General features: G+C 42.8%; 1 protein-coding gene across 1 annotated transcript; it reads right to left on the reverse strand.

Annotated features, from left to right (window-relative positions):
- Nucleotides 1-944: 944 nt before the first annotated feature.
- AKR1A1 (aldo-keto reductase family 1 member A1) lies at nucleotides 945-20,811 on the reverse strand. The gene is made up of 9 exons (XM_084266373.1): nucleotides 20,774-20,811; nucleotides 19,378-19,473; nucleotides 13,813-13,932; nucleotides 12,028-12,179; nucleotides 9,888-10,083; nucleotides 9,138-9,337; nucleotides 8,063-8,135; nucleotides 6,515-6,601; nucleotides 945-2,969 (listed from the first exon to the last, which is right to left on the reverse strand). The coding sequence occupies exons 2-9, from the start codon at nucleotides 19,465-19,467 to the stop codon at nucleotides 2,904-2,906; spliced, it is 984 nt and encodes a 327-aa protein (XP_084122499.1). The 5' UTR covers nucleotides 19,468-19,473; nucleotides 20,774-20,811; the 3' UTR covers nucleotides 945-2,903.
- Between the last annotated feature and the right edge of the window lie 921 nt (nucleotides 20,812-21,732).

Here is a 21,732-nt window from a genome sequence, read left to right on the forward strand (position 1 = left end):
GGAAGTGTAGTCTCGGGAAGTGTAGTGCCGGGCGCGCAGGGAAACGGGGTCCGGCCGGCAGCCGCTGGCGCGCGGCACGCTGGGGAGCGTAGTCGCGCCACGGGGCCGCCGGGTGCCGGCTCCCCGCCGGGCCAGCCCCGCCCCGACCCTGCGGTGGCCGCGGCCCGGCTCCAGACAGCGGCTGGGCGGGCCCCGGGGCGGTGGGAGGGCCGGAGCCTGGCTCCTTCCCGTCCCGGGGGTAGGTAGACAAGCCGCGGGGGATGGCTTCCCGGGGAGGGGGGGGGGGGCAAGGGCCGGCCCCCAAGGGAGGGGAAGCCTCGCGGGCCGGGGTCGCGCCCCGGCGCAGGTCTCCGACGGGCCGGCCGGGCTCTGGCTCCCGGGACTCTCGGTTCCCGGGACTCGCCCGGCCCGCCGCTGCCATCTGACCGGAGCAGAGGGACAGCGGTTGGTAACACGGTGCACAACCCCCATCCCTTCTTTGAAGGGCCGGTGCTTCGGCTTCCCTGCCGCTCGGGTCACTAGCAGCGCTGCCGCCACCCGCAGTGACCCGCAGCTTACTCAAAGCGGGCGGTCAGCCGGCCCCGCCTCAGCTCACGCCGCCGCTTCGCTCTGCCCCCCGGCACATGTAACCTACCAGCCAAGGCAGACATGGCTGCTGCAGCCCTGACAGCAGAGACCTCCAGAAAACTTGCACAGCAGCAGCAAAGCCATTGGTGGAGGCTCATTCCCCCCCCCCCTCCCCGCTATTTCAAGACGAAACTTCCCCAGCTTCGCCTGCGCCGTGTTACCCCCGCGCAGCGACGGAGCCGGGAACTGCGGGGTCAGCAGAGATACTGAACCAATCTCTGCTTTGGGGGGGGGGGGGGGATTCTTTCAGCCCGCTTACTCTAGTTCAGAGAAGAAACTGTTACTGAGGTTAGAGGGGTAAAAACGTCTCAAAGCCATACAGAGAGGTCAGGGTTTATTTCAGAGGTGCAGGCGTACAGGTGAAGACACAAACAACCCGAGCCGCCGCCCCTGGCAGGACCAACACTGTTACTGTTGCACACAGTGCCTTCCAAGCAAAGCTGCTTCCCTACGGATCTGCTGGAAGAACCGTAGTCAAAGTCACCCGTGTTTGATTAGGATAATTAGAAACAAACAGGGATTTTCATTTCCCCTGGAAGAAAACATCCAGTCTAAGTAAGGAATCCCAACTGAGCTGTAATGGCTTTCTCCACTGAGGTAAATTCAGCAGGAATTAGGGAAACACTTTACTGAGGAACAGAAACTCTTTAAATTTTACATAAGGACTACAAAAGGCAATAAACAGGTTTGTTCCAGTCCAGCTGCGAGGCCCAGGGCAGGAAATACACGAGGAGGCATTTCAACTGGATTGAATATAGTTTTACTACAGGCCTACTGTAAATGAGGTTACCAGCACTAAAAGAATCTAATTATTTAATTTCTGAACTACTTGAGGATTATATTTTCTAATGCTATGTTTGTTATTGCTACAGGGAAGAATGAAAAATAAGTGTTCTTCATTTCACATATGGTCAGTGAAGCTTTCTTGATCCAGCAGCCAACGAGGAGTCACACCTATGACTCCCTCAGAATGGCACCAACAGATCCTCAAAGAGTTCCTCTGCTTTAAGTCAGAGAGGCCTTTAGAAAATCTGCCTTGGTACCCTGTCTGCACCAAGGCAAATGAGCATTAATCCCATTTTACAGGTAGAAAAACCAAAATAAAGTGTTAATATTACTAAGGCCACAGAAGGTATCACCCTCAGAGCACTGGTAAATACTAAATTAGTAAATACTAATACCAAAATATTAGCATTAGTAATGCCTTTGTACTCAGGCAGCCAGACTATTCATTAAGAGACTGCAACAAAATAAAACCCTTGTTAGAGCTGGAGTTCCAGCGTACCAGCGCTCAGGAAATCAGTCCCTGACAGGGAGTAACACAGAAGCACAGCAAGTGGGAAAAGAGAGGCACAGAAAGGCAAGGGACATGCCCAGCGGTACAACTGGAGACAGGACCAGCCCTCCTGAGCATCAACCCAGGCAGCAGTCAAGAACACAATGTTAAAGTTGGAAGGGGCCCTCTGGCCAGTCTTTACTGTATATAGTCAGGAATTAATTTTGTGACCTTCCAGAACTCAAACTGGACATCTTTGGTAAAGAGACACTGGGCAACTTCACAGCAAAATCAGGATGCTTTTTTCCACAAAACTTACCAAAAAAGTTCTTGAGGCTTCTCTGGGGACAATCAGAGCTACTGACAGGGCTGAAACCTGTCCAGGTGACAAGCAAGAGAGGATTGCCCTGAGGGCCTGCTCCAAGGCATGCATTTATTCTCCTCACATCTACCAGCAAATTAAAAGAAAACATACACTGGGTATGACTGGTTACTCAGGGTTTAACGAATGCTTTATGGACATAGTGTGACTGTAGCACATTTCATTTTAATCCCTGTATAAAAAATATTAATAAAGATACCAGCTGATGGCTGAGTTGTTTAGTCTTTAAATGCTTTCATGCCTTCACTCATTTTTTTTTCCTTATGGTAATAACTAAAGCTTTCAAACCCATTTGACAGGCAGTAAACCCAAAGTATTGCCCTAGCCTCATGATGACATGTTTAGAATTTGATTTAGATTCCCCTACTCATTATCTAATCCCCAAAAGATTTGATGCTTCCAGGAGCAAGCTTGGAGTCATTGTAGTAAATCCTCAAGCTTTGACATGGAAGCTACAGTATCTCCAGGAAGGAGTCGATTAGAAGCAGTACATTGTAAGTAAACCTACTCAGGGAGGAAGGTTTTATTTGCACAGGTGTTTGACAAATTGTGGTGACAATTATTTTGTGGAAGGGCATGCAGAGGAGCACGTTCCTCTTACACCTTATTTTCTAGCAGTTAATAGGGGTCATTGAAGGGGTAATGGGGGTGTCCAGCATCTCTTGCTACTAGCTTGCCATTCACCTGTGAAGTAAACAGACTCAAGTCAGAAAGAGAGAAATCCATTCTTACTCTCAGTTTCAAATTTTGATCCATTTAGATTTTAAATCTTCATATCCCAAACATCTGGAAGCGTCTTGACTTAAAGAAGAGCTGTTCCTTCTATTCCTGAGCCTTAGCACCTCTTGAGAGAAAAATTTCAACAAACAGATCTCTGTAGCCCCAAGCAAGAGTCTTTCAAGCTGCTGAGGTCTGAAGAATTGCATGAAGAATAGTTAAAAGCCTTTTGCCTTGTAGTGCTGTTAAGTGTCATAGCAAGCACACTTCAAAACACTTCACTGGAGTTGCAGCTTTTGCCCAGGCTTCTAGGAGAGAGAGTTGCTGGGCTGCCAATTTTATAGATGGATAAGATGAAACACAGGGAATAACTTGCTCAGGGTCACACAGTGAAGCATTAACAGTGTCACAGAATTCCTTCATAGCACTTTTTGTTCAAGAACATCTCCAAGGAAGACCAACTTCCCCGTGGGTAAAACGGGAATAGTGGAACTGATATTCACAGATACTGGGACAGAGGCTTGGGCCAGCCCAAAAGCAGATGTGGCCATGCAGAAGTCTCAATTCCTGCACACACTGCATTTCTAGATGCACTAAGTGCATTGCAACATCCCCGACCTCCAAGGAGCTGAGAGAAAACCTTGCTCCTCATCTGTAGTGCCAGGGGAAATTTAGGTGCAGCACTGGCAAAGAGATACACACCTCTCTGAGTGAAAGACTTGCACCATTCAGCTAAAACGTAACTAATGACTGCACAGAAGTAATGTTACAGAAACAACTGAATTCCAGTACATATAAATGCCATGCTAGTGATCACTCAGAATGTTATGGGAGCAGAGGGAATCACAGGGACTTTCAGACCAAGTATCCACTAGCAAATCCCTCTTGCTTTCGGCATAAACCCTGCATTTCAAAGCAACAACTGAAATACCCAGTAATGAATTGCTTACAGTGACTACTGAAGTGTGAAATTAGTCACTTGGGGGCACTACAGAGCAGAAAACTAAGATGTTGAGATTTAACATTTGACTGATGCTCTGATTAAAATAAAAGAAAGCCAAAACAAAGCTGTCAACTGAAGGCAATCCTTATAGCTGTGGACAAAAGTATTACAGTATCCTCAGATTTCCTCATTTTCTCTTGAGAGCCAACAACTTCCTCGGGTTCCTAAAATTCATGTTCCTCATTCCACCCCCAGTTCAGCTGCAGCTCTTCAGGTAATCATTCTTGCTCAGAGCATGCCAGGACAGCAGCTGCCAGAAGCAATGTTTCACACATAGCTGACTCCATTCTACCCCAGGAATCTGAGAGAAGGAGGGGGTGTAAAATCAGCAGTGAACACACTGCAGGTCAATGGTAGGTATCAAACATGGACAGATCATCTCCTGGCATGCCTGCCACTCAGGTTTCATTTAAGTACATTCCTTGGCCAGTTATGTGTTTCCAAAAGTTCAGATTTCTGGCTGGTGCAAGGTAACTTCCAACCTCTCTCCAGACAATGAACTGTTAAAGTATAAAGCAACTTGCCTACATGCAATGGAATAGGAGAGGCTCCTCCTTGGGCCTTAAACAAAACACAATGTGGAGATGAGTGGCACAACTATAAGAACTTGTGGTTATTTATCAGTGAAGTAAAGCAAGGAAAAAACTGTCTCATCAGTTGTGATAGGAGCTCTGATATCACTGCCATATCACACTTTGAAATCCAGACAGTGTAAATTAGATTCACAGAGGAGAGAGGCATGAAAGGTTAGACAGGAATTTTAATTCACAGTTGATAAAAATTAATTCTGATAAGCCCAGAAGGGATGGGCAGGAGACAAAAGGTTCCACTAGAGATCTTACAGCTACAGTTGTATTTTAATTCCCCTCATCTTTCTTCTTCCTGTCTTGTTATCTGACAATACTGCAATATCTTTGAAGCCCAGCTGCAACACATTCACCCTTTTTCTAGTTGGATGGGCTAGCACTTTGAACTGCATTTCATCTCTGCTTTGTGGATCGCTGTGATCTGATCAGGTCTCCCAGGTAACAAAAGCACATGAATTATCCCTGGCACTTCCAAGCCAGGCTACATTCTAATCTATTTTGCAGTTTCATTGACAAAAACAACTTTGTTTGCAGCATGAGTAGCAAAACACTTGAGAGAAACATGCTGTCAGCAGCAGGTGTGCTTGTCACTACCACATTCACACAGATCAGCAGCTAAGCTTGCAGCTTGGTGTACAGCCCCCTGATCCATAAACAAAGATAATTTTGTGGCTGGGATGTGGGGGTTTATATTTATGCACACATACTGAAGCAACCACACGGTAAAAGCATGGCCTTGAAGCTCTCATAAGCCTCAGCATGATGGTGAAAGCTGTAACAAGTACCTACCCTTGATATGAGGCAGTCATTCACCACACATTCTCAACTTCTCTTTTCTAACTCCAACTAGGCACTGGTACACTCCCAAGCACTCAAAAAACCCTCAACAATAAATCCTGGAGAAAAGCTTTCCCCAAAGAACTCCTACAACCAGCAGTCAGTGACTACTGAAGAATAATTTACAGGCAAGACAAACTGCTGCAGAGGCAAGGGTATGCCTGACAACTTCCAGATTTGCAGAGACCTACAGTATCTATGCAGTGTACTGCATGACAGAGAAGGGATAAATCACTTCAGAATGGTTATGGCACAGTGGGTCAGCAATGCACCAGGGAATGCCAACAGCTCTCTGCTGGGTAGTCAGAAGTAAGAAATGAGGAACCCTAAAGTCAGGAGACAAGGCATTGACTTTTTTTTTTCTTTGTCTTTTTGTGGTGTGGGAAAAGGAAGGAGGTTCAGCCCTTTAAAAAGGCCAAGAGGACTTAACATTTAAAAAGCATTGTTTTCTCCCAAAACAGCCTGGCACCTGATAGCACACAAGGTAAGGTTTCACGTGACAGGAAACTACTGATGTGAAAAGATGTTGTGACTAATGGATTTAGGAAGGAAAGTACAAGTGCTGAAGCCAAACTCCATTGGAGGAAGGTCATTACAACAGATGCTGAAAAGGGACATCCAGTGGAGGGGAGCGGACAAATTCCCTCCTGTGACTTACATGATGGATGAGGAGAAATATCAGTACCCTGAGTCTTCACTGAGGCTAATGGTATAAAATAGGCAGGGATAATTGGAACAAGAAGTACTTCTGGAGGGATGGAACAGACCTTAGCCTGGCTGTACATGAGAACAAATCAGCAGGAGTTTGATATGACCTGAAGACAGACAGGACTCTGTCTTAAAGGCCCATGGACAGCTCAGTAATTAGAATTCCAGAGATCCACCAGTGGCCAAAACAGATGAGAAAGGGTTTTTGAAAAAGTTATTTGTACCCAGCTTTTGAAAAACTCTTTCGTCTTAGATACCCTAAAAAGCTGTAGTGTTCTTACAAGTAAGTACTTCTGACTGAGACATAAAAGAAAGAAAACTGAAAGAACCCAAGTTGTGGGCACACATGAAGGAAAATAGAAACATGAGAAATTTACCGTAATCATTGGCACGATGTAACGCCAGTTTTTATTCAGGCTTCCAATGTGGCTCATCTCCTCTTCTGAGAGGCTGAAATCAAACACCTAAGAACAAAAGCAAGAGGCTTTCTTCAACAACCATAGTTTTTTGATATTTAATTCTGTTCAGTTTTGCCTCTGATTTCATTTGTAAGTCACAACTTCTCCAGAGATGCACAAGCAATGAAGCTGACTTAATGGGAAAAACGTTCCACTTCACAATAATCCCGGACAGAATGGAACAGCAGCTGTGACCTGAGACATTGCTGACTATTTCAGTGCTTAATGTCAGATGACAGTGCAACAACACAGTTGTAACTGAGGCAAACACACACATGCACACACACAAGACTGCAATAACTTAGCAACCTGTAGTTACATAATATTTCTTTTGTACTTGCAAAGGAAACCCTACCTGCTACGTTAGGGCTGCAAGATCCTAGTGGTAAAACCCAAGTAAATTAACCATAACACAACTTGTAATATTTCAAACACCTTCAGAAGCTGCAACTCTGATAAATCTGAGCCTTGAATAGAAAGAATTGTCATGCAACTGTGATCAAGGCTTCATGTATCTGTAACAATCCTGGCTTCAGACAGCATTAGTTGGTCTTCTGATTATAAATACGAAGTTGCAATTAAACTTATTTTGTAACAAACACCAAAGCAAGGCTTAAAGCCTGAGGTGTTCATACACTTGCCAACTCCAAGCTTACACTGATACTGTCTGCCACTCTTCCACAAAGATAAACAGCAGCAGGACTCTTCCTCCAAGCAAGTGCTGCCTACGCAATCAGATACTCTGCTCCCATGTAGATCTAAACCTTGGGTAACTGCAGAGTTTTCTGGCCTTGCTTGACATTGCTAGCAGCATACTACATGGCTGAACATTGTTTCATGGGAATAGCAGTTCCAGACACAAGTCCTAACTTAAAAAAATAGGTAACCTGCGCATCTGTATGATTAAGGGCTGAAAAAGGATCACAGGGGTGATTCACAGACTTCCCTCCAAATTACTGGAAGTCAGAGTTTTCACATAATTTCAAAAGGGAGCTGTTTCTACTTCAGAGCAGAAGTGAATCACACTAAAATCAATTCCTTCAGCAACACTAGATGAATGGTTTGCTGCAGAAATAGTCACCAGCCCTGACTTGCAGGGTAGAGCAATTGTTCTTCATAAATAAGAACCACTGGACATCATCAGACGGCCCCCATTTTCAATAAAGTTCAGTCTCATGGCTTTCAGTAAAGATTTTTCATCTACCTTCTACAAAGTACATTCTTTACCTTTTGATAACAAGACTGTGCACGTGCACATATGCCCACACACTCACACACTCACACCCTCAGCTGCTTAAAACATGCCATTTGTTTTCCAGAAACCTCCACCCTCGCTGCTAAGCCTGTGGATACACTGATGAACAAGTACAAACCAAATGCCTCAGCCTGCTGTTCTGCAGGCAGTAGGACAGTGCATCACTCACACAAAGGGCACTGTGGAAACTCCTTTCCTCCAGTGAAACTCACCTGGAGATTCTGCTGAATGCGAGCAGGAGTGACGCTCTTGGGAATGGCAACCACTTTCCGCTGCACCTGCCATCTGTGAAGAGAAGGAGAAGGATTTTCTGTATGTGCAGCACAAGAACCATGGTATTCATTCAGGCTGAATCACAACCTGTGGCATCAGAGATGCCACTCATGCTTCTATCTGAAACACAAACACCCAGAAGAGGGCTGACATAGCACTGTGTTGAATTAGGACTTAGCAGGTCCAAGCTCAAGCAAGGCAGTAGCCACAGGACTACCAATGAGGGGAAGATGCTCATGCCCTTGGACAAGCAAGTTTGAGGTGCTTTAAGCTAGAAAGCCAAGGAACAGTCAGAAAAACGTACTTAAGCATTTTATTCAAGTTCCAACATGACAACCACTGAGGAGCTAGAAGAACACTCAGATCCCTCAAGTGCCTGTCCAGTAACTTTGGCACAAACTCTTAAACATTTTCAGCTGGCAGGGTAACTCACTGCTGCACAAGACTGGGCTAGCAATAGTGATAGATACAAAGCCAGATGAGAAATGAGGACATAAATCCAATTTTACTTTACAAGGTGCTGATCACATTCTGGGTATCGCTCAATCATCTTGTTTTCCAGTACCCAGTAGCTGGCTTTCACTAAAAACAAACCAACAAATGGTCCTTCAGTGCACAGAAGGAAGGTCCCTTCCTCAGCCCCTTCCTGGGAGCCCACCTCAGTGCAGCAGCTCAAGGGTTCAAGCAACTGGCCACATGCAAATTCAGTAGGCCACACTCAAACATGGTACACCGATGCCTCAGTTGTCCTCCTGCTACTTCACTGCAGAAAAAGCACTGACCCATCCCAGGTATGGATCCAGATCCTGAATGCACCCCTCTGTCAGAGTCTATCCACCTGCCCCCTAAGGTAAAACAAGCACCAAATGGGGTTTTCTTTTGACACTTGCTGTGATTTTACCTCCCCACCAACGGGGAAGAACACACTCTTCAAGTAGATTCCTTCTAGCTTGTGTGTTTTGCTTGATTTAAGGCCAAGTCCAAATGCCACCCTCTCTCACGATCAGTCTGTACCTGAGGATGATCTGTGCAGGTGACTTGCTATATTTTTCTGCCAGTTTCTTGATCCCAGGTTCTTCAAGAAGCACAGGCTCATCTGGGTGTTTCCACATGCGATCTGGAGAACCGAGGGGACTGTAGGCAGTGACCACCAGTCCTTGTTTCTGGCAGTGAGCAATCAGCTCATTCTGAGCAAGGTAAGGATGGCATTCTACCTATTGAAATGACTCAGAATGAGTGGAGAGAGAACAGATACCACTTAAAGCTCTGAACAATCAGAAAGTCAAAAGCACAGCAGAACCAAGCACATCATAGGGAGGTCATTCCAGATTCTGCAAAAACTTATGAAGAAAAGCTTTAATGAAAGAATGAAAAAGCATCTGGTAGGCCAAGTTTACAGGAAAAGGAGAGTAGATTTTAGAGTGCTGGACTCTCCCCATGTACCAAACAGATCATCCAACAAGCAAGGAAACTCTCTACTGAATAGATTCAAGCTACTCTCCCATAGTCCTTCTTATAGACTAAATTGTTCCTCATAAGAAAGATGAGCTCCTTCTCAGACCTGTTCAACTAAGCAGGCAGAGATGGCCACAGAACATGAATATAGGCCTGGTCCCCAAAACAATAATCTGTGGAAATGGCTATATTCTTCCCTGTACATAAGAAGCTGCACCCCTTGTGCTAAGCACATAGCATTGGTTTGCAAATTCTTCACTCTTATGCACACAGAGGAAAGGTATTCATCCTCTCCTTTATTCACCTTACCTGGAGCACAGCTGGTTTGACAGTAGCCACACTCAGTATATCATTGATCTGACGACTGTTGAAGTTTGACAGCCCGATGGCTTTCACAAGACCTTTTTCTACCAGCTTCTCCATAGCCTTCCAGGTGTCCTTGTAATCAGTGTAATCATAACGCATCGTGTTATCAGGGTTCTTCGGGAAGAGATTGTCCCCTCGTCTACAGCATCAAAGGTAAAGTGTAAGTACATATACCACATTATTTACATTATGTTAGTTCTTCACTGAAAGAAACTCTCCTCAAAGTATCCTCAAAAGCTTACATGTAGTTTGGAGGACAGACTACAAATTGAGAAAAGTTGTCTGCTGATTTTCATCATGCTGACTTAAACTATAAGAAATTATTTCACATGCAGTCTTTCCTATGCAAGCTTGCTACACAGAACTTTGAACTACTTAGCCATATGGCAGCAACTACACACAACTGATAAGCCACTGGAGAGTGAGTGGTTTCCAGTAAGAAAACATGAAAATGCTTTATTAGAATGTCAGTTTTGTCAACAGTTTCCATAACATCAAATTTAAACATCAGTAATGTCTAAACATGTATCATTATTTGTGTTATGATTGAAGCAATGGAGGGTTTTTTTTTTTCCAATCAAATGGCAAACAAATTTATTTCACAACAGGGGGAATTTTTAACTGAAGCTCTTCCTCTAAGCCAGCTCTAGTTGAAAACACTTCCTCATTCTGTTATGCCAAGGGATACATTTCTAATTTGAGCATCTTTCCTCAGTTGTACACTTGTAAAATTCAGTTCATATGACTAGAAGGGGAAAAATGGTTCTCAGATTTGCAGAAGAGATAGAAGTCCCTCAATCTTCCTGGGTTTCCTCTATTGAGTGAAGTCTCCTTGCAAATGTCTGGGCAGGAAGATTTATTCTCCCCTTGACCTTTTACTGGTTGTAGGGGGAAAAAAAAAAACCTGCAAGAAACTAAACCAAGGAGCTCTGCTTCTCATGGGATTGTAGGGTAAGCACATTTTGCACTTAACTGGAGAACTTCCTCTCCTCATATTTCCTCACATTGTAAAATTACTGCAATTAAAGCATCATAAGAAGTCATTCTCGTTTCCTCTTCATACAGACTCCATCATGACACTGCATGTGCTTTGCCACTCTAGCACAGTTAATAGCTATGAGTGAAAAGTGATGCATTCTTCACAAAGCACTTAATTCTCATTTTACAGATGAGTAAAACTAAGGCACAAATCAGTTTTTGGTATTTCCATGTTGGTCAGTAGCAGAAACAGAAATACCTGCCACTCTTCCCCTGTGCCTAGATGAAGCCACCAGGGTATTTTAAACTCAACAAGTATTTTACCTCACATCAAGCAAAATTTCCAGTGTAAGATGGCAGGCTTCAGTACAGAAACCTGTTCCATAAAGCTTTATATTTTTTTCTAGATAGACTACTTTCAGTCATGTAACTCTAGCATCTATGCCTAACTGTCAGAAGCTTAGTGATACTAATTTTATTGTTTAGATATTCTCACTATTTAAAAAAAAAAGTAATTGCTTGAAGATTTTAAATTAAGATTTAACACTCATTTTTTTCCAGCCTCACCATTGCCCAGGGAAGTTTTGTCTGCCCCCTCCCTGGCAGTGTTCAAGGCCAGGTTGGACAGGGCTTTGGGCAGCCTGGGCTAGTGGAGGGTGTCCTTGCCCATAGCAAGGGGGTTGGAAAAGGATGATGTCTAAGGTCTCTTCCAATCCAAACCATTATATGATGATTCTGTGAAATAATGAGAACAATTATCCCTTTTCTATTTACAACAGCTGTGCACAAAAACACAGAAATCGGGTCTCCTCTACTGTATGTCCACGGACATGCTGCAAATCTAACAGCAAATTCCCACTCAACTGAAATTCAAAGAATGAAATCTGAACAATCATTTCTGTGAATGAACCAAATATGAGTAAAAGTTATGGGCAGAGAAAAGAGTGTCTATGGTATCACACTCTATGGTATTAACCACACTGTCTCACAGACAGAATACACAGGAAGAAACTCACAACTCAGAAAGGTCCTCAGGATATAAACACCAGCCACTTATGTAAAACTGGGGTTTCTGCATTCTGTGTCCTTTCCAGGTAGGACTTACTCGAAGGCATGAGGCCAGTGCATGAGGTACAGATCCAGGTAATCCAGTTTCAAATCTCCAAGTGTTTTCCTTAGCGCCGGCTCTACATCTTCTGGGTGGTGCTTGGTATTCCACAGCTTTGATGTTACAAACAGGTCCTCCCTTTTAATAACCTTTAAGAAAGGGAGGAGAGCATAATATGCTGGAACAAGTTCAGAAAGAGAATTGCAGCAATTCCCCAACTAGCTTTAAAACAAAGGAGAACAATTTATGTTTAGGAAGAAAAAAAAAAAAAGATAAACTCATGGAAGCTACAAATGAAATCTTTCAAGATATACTGCATGGAGAAAAGCAAGAGAAATAAACAGACTGACAAGTTCTGAACTATACTGAAGTATACCAAATACTTAGAAATTTATTAGAGGTTCTGAAAAACAAAACAAACCACTCCACACACATGCTTTCCCAAACTTTCCAATTCAAGGGCTAAAGCCACTACAAAGTGAGACGTGGCCAACAGAAAGATTGCTCAAGCTTATTCATACATAAACTTTGTAATTTCTATTTAACAATTCACATATTCTAGGCACAACTAGCTAATTCACTAGATTCATCACGTGTTACAAGTCAATAATGCTTCTCATGGAGAGAACGTGGGAAAATAAACAGAAGTAGTTTCCCCAAACCCCTGCGATTGAGTGTGTAGGTTCTGGAAGGAAAGCGCTAAGAACTGAGCAACTCGTGCCCTGTATTGGAAGGGTAAGAGCCAGAAATTAAACAAATCAGAAATATAAAACTAGAAGTATAAAATGCAAAAGAGAGATTGTATTTGGCAAGCTGAAACACGGAACACCATCAGAGGGCACTTCTCACTGACTTATGCATGACCAAATTTCACTCAAGTCTACACTTTGCAGAAGCTGGAATGATTAGTTCCTTAGTTTCTCTCCTCCAACTATTCAGTTATTCCTGTGTTTCACATATGGCTGTAGGGTTCAAAGAGAAGGATGTTTCAAAAATTCTAGTTTTAAGTTAGCTAGCTAATACAAACCAGTAAGAGCTCCCTGTTCCAATCACCCTGTACTAATCACCGTATCTAGCAGGAAGGAATCCCTGGGGCAAGCTGAAAACAGCCTCTCTCAAGCTAATCATGTAACAACGTGATTGCCCTAAAGCAAAGACAAGAGCAGCAGGAAATAAGACTTTTCTTTCCAAGGGCTCTAAGGCTGTACAGATAGTCAGCCCCTCGGGCCAATAAGAACAAGGGGATGAACTCAGGATTCCACCTGAGGTGATTCATAGGCATTCTCATTACATATAGGCCATTATATTTACTCTCACTGGAAGCCCTTGAGTCACAGCTAGCAAACCTTTAAGTGCAATAACTGTTGGGTTTGTTTTCTAAAGTCTGTATTTAACTCACTCCTATTTGTTCTCTAGCAAAAAAAGGCCAGAGTCATTGAGTCTGCCCTTGCTGCTGTTCTAGACTGGCAAACTACAGTAACTCTCCATAGAAATAACAGCAAATATTTTCCATTACAACTAGTAATTTTTGAACACCCAGCTGGGGATACTGGGGGCAGGCATTTTCTGTAGCTTCCACACAAATATTCCTGACAATCTTTCCTCCTCCTGACAGTCAGGTTGGTTGTAGAGGAGAGAAAGCCATCTTTCATGCCTACTTCTCATTAGTAACAAATGGCTGGGATAGACTAGGAAGAAAAGCCACAAGAATTAACTTTACAGCCTACTTTCATGTTGCAGTTGTAAATTCCGATACAATATAGAGTTTAGCACAGTGTTTACCTTGTTGGACCCAAGGCATTCCTGGAAGGCCTCACCAATCTCTGCTTCGTTGCTGTAAGCTGCTGCACAATCGATGTGGCGATAACCCACACTTAGGGCATATTTCACTGCTTCTTTCACCTGCAATCAGGAACAGATTACACACAGCAATCAGTGGAAAGGGACACATCATGGGGGGGGGGGGAAAAACCCTAAAAAGTTTAGAGATTTAGTGAGGAACAGCCCCAAACTATAGACCTAAATAAGGTCACGAGACTCAAATAATAGTCCTCCATGGCACAGCCTTCAGGAGTGAAGAGGTAATTAATTGCTAATAGCTGCTCCAAGAGTAACAAGAAAACAGACCACACACACACAGAGGCTAAGCATGCAAGAACTTGCCAGATAGAACAGGGATTCATTCTTAACCAGAGTTGTCACACTTTTCTTAAACATAAAATGAACTTTAAGAAGCAGTTTTCAAATAAATCATGGCCTAGGAAGACAAACTTTCTGGAACTAACAGACCAATCAATCAATGTCAGTCAAACCTAGAAGATACATCTTCTCTCTCAGTAAAGGAAAAGTCTGGTTTCTAATCCCAGAATTGCCAGTTTGGGTTTGTTTCACACTTAATTTCTAGGGTGATGCTATTTTATGGTACATTTTTCCTCAATGTCTTATTCTCACTGGTTGCACAACAAAAGTCACTATAGTGCTGAACATTAACCCATGGCCTGCAGGGGATTTCCTGATGCTCAGAACTTTGCTTTCCACATTTTTGACATCGAAGGTGTTGCGACAGCAGCATATCCCTTACTCCATATCCTTACACATAAGCCAGAATGGTGGGGAATCCAGGCACTATGCTTTGAATCTGCTTCTGCTTTTGAAAGCTCTGATGGAGCACAAGCACAAAACATACCCAGATGTGGGCCTCAGATACAGAGCAAGCCAACAACCTGAAGAAGGGAACACAGAATGACATCTTTCTGAAGTTTCTTAACTAGCTGTTTAATAAAGGTTTTTAATAACTGACTGTGCAAGAACCAAGAATTACCACAGATTTCAGTGTAGTCATCATCTCCTGTTATGTCAATGAGCATTGAGTACAATCTATTTTGTTTGGCTTCTAGTGGACTATAAGCACATGTTCTCTCTTCCATCTGCCCATCTCAAGCGCTACAGTAAGAGTGTGTTCTGTACAGCAATTCCTATGCACTGCTCTTCTCTAACCTGTCTCTCGAGGTGGTGAGAGACCACGAATTACTGTGTAAAAGGCTGGATGCAAGAGGGTCCTGATCTATTTGTAGAAACATGTCTCTCTTGTGAAGAGATTTAAAAATCTGTCTACAAAAGCTAGAGAGGCTGATTGCTTTCAACTTAAAATACTGGCATTTTCAATTTAAAAGCTGACAAAACTATTAACACCAATTAAAAGTTGTGTACAGTCCTGCTTGCAGGTGCTACAGAAAGAGAAGGGGGAAATCAGATGTGGAAAAGATCTACTGGTGGATTGTATTTATTTTTCTTGTGGAGGACTGCAAAGGCAGACACAGGATATTCTGACTGCATTCTTTGGCATTTTGAGAGGAAAACTGGAGTTAGAACAGTTTCCCTTAGCCAGAATGACAAAGCAAAGTAAGCTCTTCCTTTCTGTAACAGGATGGCATTTACACTCCTTGTTTCACTTTAACAAACACATTCATCAGAAGGTCACTGTGAAGTCAAGGTCATAGTAATTCTGAAACCATTTGAGACATATTGAAGGCTTCTAAGACTCAATATTCACCCTCCAAAGAGGTGAGAGTTGTAGAGCAGAAGCAGGGAGGAAAAGAAAAACAGCTGTGTTTTTTGCCTGTACTAATCCCCCATTTCCACTATCAGTTTCTTTTGGGGTTTTTTTAATCCAAACAGGTACAAAATTTGTCATAAAATGAAACTAGGCACAACCTGAAGGAAACTAGGGGTAAGATACACCAAACACATCTCTGGAAAGTGATAAAAAGGCAGCTGTATTTCTATATCTGAGTGTTTCTATAAACTTCTAGCACTGAAAAACTGGGACTGGTCATTTCAATAATGTTTATACTTGGGCAACATTTTTTTGTTTAGATTAGCCTCCTGTGACATTCCAGTGTAAAAATAGCAAAAGGAAAATAACCAAGAGAAAATGTGCAAAAAAAAACCCGTTTATGGAAGGTGGGGGTGGAACCCTAATAACAGACTTAAACCTAAGAAGAATACTTTATTTTAACAGAAAGCTTTATATTGTTGAGATTATGTTCAGATAGGTACATGCATTTCTCAGGGGGCTGGGGAAGAGAGGAGGGGTGACAACAGAAACACTTGAAGATTCATACGCTTCTGGTTATTTGGTGCTGTGAAATAGTAACAGCCACAGGATCCTTCACATTTTCCAAACATATCATCCATCCACATGATATTCAGATGAGGTATGACTACAGCATAAGTGTTGCTACATCACAGTTTGCAAATACTATACTAAAATTTGCTGAAGAAGAACTCAGACCACCAGATAATTAATGCCAACTCAGAGCTGAAGTTCCCTAAATGAAGAGTTTTGCCTCCTATCCTTCAGATGTGAAATTCAACTTCCTTCCTTACTATATACCAGTAGGAGTGAATTTTTGTGCATGTAGCAAAGATTCTTTGGATTGTCTAACAAATTTTTCAAGGACTAACAGTCTCCTCCCTAGCTGCAACCCTGTCACAAGACACCCAGTCCAGCTGGTTTTCTAAGGTACACGTTTCCTCTTCAGCTTTCCTGAAGTTTCACAGAGTAAATAATGCAACTTCCCTCATCCCCACACTTCTCCTCCCTACAGAACCAGTCTCTGCCACAGAAAGATAGACTGTTCATCTGGTAGGGATCAGTCCTCCAGGTTGAAAGCATGGCCCACTTGAGGGAAGAGAACGAAGCATTAAAGGATTACAGATAATCAGGGTCCAATGTTTTTTAAAAAAACACAAACATGCTACTGGTATTCCTGATGCTGCTGTATGGACTTCTCTTTGAACTCATTCATGCTGAAGTTTGTGCTGTGTTCCCTTTGATACCCCTCCAACATGTTCCCATGGTAACACGTAAAACAAATTTCTCTTCTACATTTGATCATGTAGGATAGAAAACATCATTTTCTTTTCAGTTAATCTTCCAATGTGGATTGAGACTTGATCATTTCCCCCTCACCTGTTCTTACCCTCTAGGAAACTCAGCTGCAATGACACCTTTGTACTGGACTGCTAAGGTCTGGCTACCAGAATGAGGCTTGTTTAGGATCAGGAACAGTAACAGCAATAACAAATAAGTTAGTCAAGAGAGTAAGGTCAAGACTGAAACGCAGATGGGCAAGGAAAATAATTAGAATCTGCAAAATATTTACCTGAAATAATCTAAAAGCCATCTGCTTCCACTCCTGCTTCTAATGCAGCCTTTGCACAGAGCAGCTTTCAATTAATAGCTGCTAGCTGGAAACAACTAGATTAAACACAGTTACTATTGTTATGCTTCTCTAGGTTTTTGTCCCACATCCTTTTAAAGGTAAATCATTTGGCCACTGCCTAATTGCTGGTATGCTTCTGAATTTGATAAATCTCCACTTAAAAGTGCAAATAACTATGAAGAGTGATAAATATGAATGTATTTGTTCCCGGTCAGTTTCACTGCACTTTCTAGGTCATGTCTTCAATTCATTCTAAGAGTAAGACTTTGAAGACAGTAAATATTCCAGAGAAGTGACTCCCATTTACTTCCATGGGACCCCAGAGAAGATCTCTGAATCCCACATGGGGTTCACCTGCTACAGGTGCTGCTTACTACGGCAAAATCCATCTGAACTAGGTTTAAATTATGCACAAGCAGAATGTTCCCAGGTTGTTTTACAAGACTCCACTTTCCTTGGAACAGTGCACAAAAAACAATGTGTTCATATTTTGTTTGTTTAGGTTCAGGCATTTGTTTTAGCACAATGCACATTAAACTGCTTTGGGTGGACAGAAATTCATCCATTAAGTTCCTGCATGTTAATAAATTTAATTCAGCTGACAGTTAATGTTTTAAGTGACAGAGCTGAGCATTCACCCTCATCCTCATTTAAGAGGTTGACTGAGCTCTCACACCAATTCAGCTTCCACACTGGCACAGCTTCTATTCCCAGGAGTTCCTCTGCCCTGACAGTTGTTTGGACTGTTTGGATCTGAACAGATCTAACTTTTAGCACTTGTTTCCCACCTTTACCTCTAGCTGGCATGAGGGAATAGCACAACAGGTCATCTTGAGAAGGGTTTTAGCTTTCCCTCCCAGTCAGAAGCCCAACATAGAATCATAGAATGGTCTGGGTTGGAAAGGATCCCAAGGATCACAGAGTTCCAGCCCCCCTGCCACAGGCAGGGCCACCAACCACCAACACAAGGTTGCCCAGGGCCCCATCCAGCCTGGCCTTGAACACCTCCAGGGACAGGGCATCGACCACCTCCCTGGGCAGCCTGTTTCAGCACGTCATCACTCTGTAAAAAACTTCCCCCTAATATCTAATTTAAACCTCCCTTCCCTTAGCTTTAGTCCATTCCCCATTGTCCTGCCATTGTCTACCCTTTTAAAAAGTTGATTCCCCTCCTGTTTGTATGTTCCCTTCAGGTACAGAAAGGCTGCAATGAGGTCCCCCTACAGCCTTCAACATCATCTGGCACATTTTAAAAACCATCATGAAGTTAATGCAAAAGGCACTAAAATATCATTATAAAAAAACCTGATTACAACAAAGAATTCCACCACACAAGAGGACATTCCTGCTGGACACTGCACATACTTGCTGTGAAAGGCAATCTGCCCCCAGGAATTCATCTTTTAAATAAATGAAACAGAAAGGAAGAGACAGACAAGGGAGAGAAGTATTACAACAGGAGTCACGGTCCACAGCATGCAAACATTCTCATACACAGCTTGTAGCAACACAGAGAACTGTTTCCAAGTATGCTGTTTGCCCATTCATTTCATTCAGAAGCAGAGTGAATGTCTGATGACACATTAGCTGCCTTAGTCTAAAAGCAGGATGACCCACACATGTTCCTCATTTCTTTTCAGCTAAACATAAGCTGACCACTGGAACAGGGCTTCAGACAAGAACAACTCGAGTTCTTGCCTCTCAAAATAATACCTTCAGCTAAAACACCAGCCCAAGCCAGAGGGAGGTCTGGTCAAACTGACCACCTGAGGAATTCCCAGAACAGTCAGGCACCGTGGAACTGCTACAGCATTTTCCCTGTCTCAGCTCTTCATCCCACTCATTGGTCTCTTTCTGGATTCATCTCCCAGATGAATGCCTGAGGACTGGGTTAACAAGTCTTGAGGGATCTGCTGCTGCTGCTGCTTTTGTGCCTTAAGGCCTTAGTCATGCAAATGTAGACATGCAAATGCAGACATATGTTCCACTGACCTAAGTGAACCTAAGACTAAAACAATCCCAAGTGAAGGACCCAGACCTTATATCTAAGGTCTTCAAAAAAGGTGCACAAAACACAAGTACCAGCTGAGAGCACAATATTGTATTGTTGTCTGCTTACTTGGCCACGTTCACTTTTCCAGGTTCCCAGTCCTATAAGAGGCATCTTCTGCCCATTGTGGAGTGTGATGAAGTCACATGCTGCAGACATTTTTGCCTAGAGAAAAACAAAACCAACTTGAGTTTTGCAGCAATTCAGTAAATTGTAGCAATTAACCCTTTCCACATAAAAATAAAAGAATAAATAGAATCAAAGAGGTCCTTGTGAAACTAGAATAAAGATGAAGTAGGTTCTTTACAGTTTCTACTGGTACAAAGGAGATTAATAGTTACTAGAGACTAGAAAAGGAGCCTGTTTTCTCCCCTTCCTTCTTCCTCTCTTCTCTTCTTTACAATGCACATGTTTACAATTTCTCAGAGTTGAGAAGTACAAAAAGAAGCATCCAGCAATAACATACAATTAATAGAGGAGCTCAGGTAAAAACATACTTTTTTGTAGTTTTGGATTTTTTTTTAAATCAGCACTAAGCACTGATGAGACAGAAGGGAGCCAGAGCTATTTGTCTGCCTTTAGCATATCCCATACAACTTCTACACTAAACCTTTCTCTTCTACCAACTCACCATCAGCTGGCTCAGGAACCAAGCTCTAAGTACCACTGCAGCTGGGCATAAACACTTTTAATCAGAAATAACTGGTGCAGGTTAATGTCTGAAGACCTGATACTGGCAGGGTTTTGATTAGGAGTGAATGGCAAAGGCATTTATTAAGGCACAGCCAAGAAAAACAAGCAATAAAAAAATAATGCTCCAAAGAACATCACTGCTGATGGATCAGTCCCATCTTTTCATGCCAGATATGTGCTTTGTCACCCTTGAATCCAATTTTTCACCAACTCAGAATGGAACTACAGCTCATTATCAAGGCTGTCTGAAGAACAGAAACATTTTTGCTTCCTTTTCACCACACGTAATTGTTTACAGGCTGTTATATACCTGCAGCAGGCAAATGCTTCCAAATGAGAAGACTACTTTATAAAAAAATCCCTCTCTGATGTGAAGTTAGGGCTAAGAAAGCAAATAAAGGTATTTTCAAATGTGGACACTAGGAAATGACACCTTAGATCAAATAAAACCATGCATATATATATTTTTAATCATTCTGACAGAGCTCAAAACAGTTGTGTGCAAAGTGAGCTAAAATGCAGCAGATCCTCACATATCTATGCTTTTTGAATCCCAAAATAATTTTGTCTTCCTGCTCTATTCTGTCTCCCCCCACCATTATTCAGAAAGGGACACTGTCATTTAAAGAGCTGAAGGATTCCCTGTTCCCACACTGCCAAAACCTGCACGTGGACTTTGATGGAAATTTGAGACTCAGAGCTCGACTCTTGCATAAGATGCATTTCAAACACAAACAAAGCAAAAGCTGCTTTTGTAGAGAGTGTCACACACCTGATGGAGCACAAATTCACAGAGGAGTCACGTTCTTCTGTTACTAAAAGGAGAATGAAAAAAGATTATGCAAAGTCAGTTGTCACTTTGAGCACGGGCTTCTCTCTCATACTGAACACTATCATATCCAACCATTTTCCTTCCCTTCAACAGAAGGTCCAGCAGAATACCTGTTGCTGGCTTTACAGCCCCTGCAGATAGTGACTTGCACACAGTGGCAATGTTTTTTATCAAAAAGGAAGGTCTTACAGTGTGTCCCAACATCCTCATAATCTACATTTCTGGTCAAACTGTTAACAAGAAACCACATTCAGGATGAGCTCCAAAGCTGTCTAGCTGATTTCAGCAGAAGCTGAGGAAGTTCCTTCCCAAGCTCAGCTGTGTCCAAGCTCATTAATGTTATTTGTTTTTTAAAAAGCCAAACAAAAGCAAGAGTGGAAGCATTCGATGTTGGTTGAACGGATGACTACATAGGAGGAATGGATGTTTTCAAAGCAGACCATTCACACAGCGTATTATCCCAAAAATAGCTCTGCCTTCTCTATGCTGCTATAATTTTCTTCAGATAATTAAGTCCCAGCTGATTAACGTGTTCACACAAAGGCTGTATTTTCAATTTCTGGCCTAGCTTCTCAAGACCTATTTTTGTAGATTTACAGGAGACATCAAACAGCACTCTTGTTTTAGGGACACACTACAGCAGTTGGAGTGACTCTGACCCGAAGGCCATCGTACACCAAGGACCTGGTGATCCACATAACCATTAACCTGAGTAGGTCCAGGCTGGTCTCAAGCCTGTGCTGTGGGACACACAAGCCACGGCTGCAGAATAAGCTCAGCAGCTAGTTGTGACACAGGAGTCTGCAGGCAACCCCCACTCAGCACATGCAACTATGCCACCTGAATGTCCATGTCTTTATCTAAAAAGGCAGCTAGTTCTCACATGAGCATCCTTTCTG

Source organism: Gallinula chloropus (assembly GCF_964237585.1).
Source record: "Gallinula chloropus genome assembly, chromosome: 6".
NCBI classification, from domain to species: domain Eukaryota; kingdom Metazoa; phylum Chordata; class Aves; order Gruiformes; family Rallidae; genus Gallinula; species Gallinula chloropus.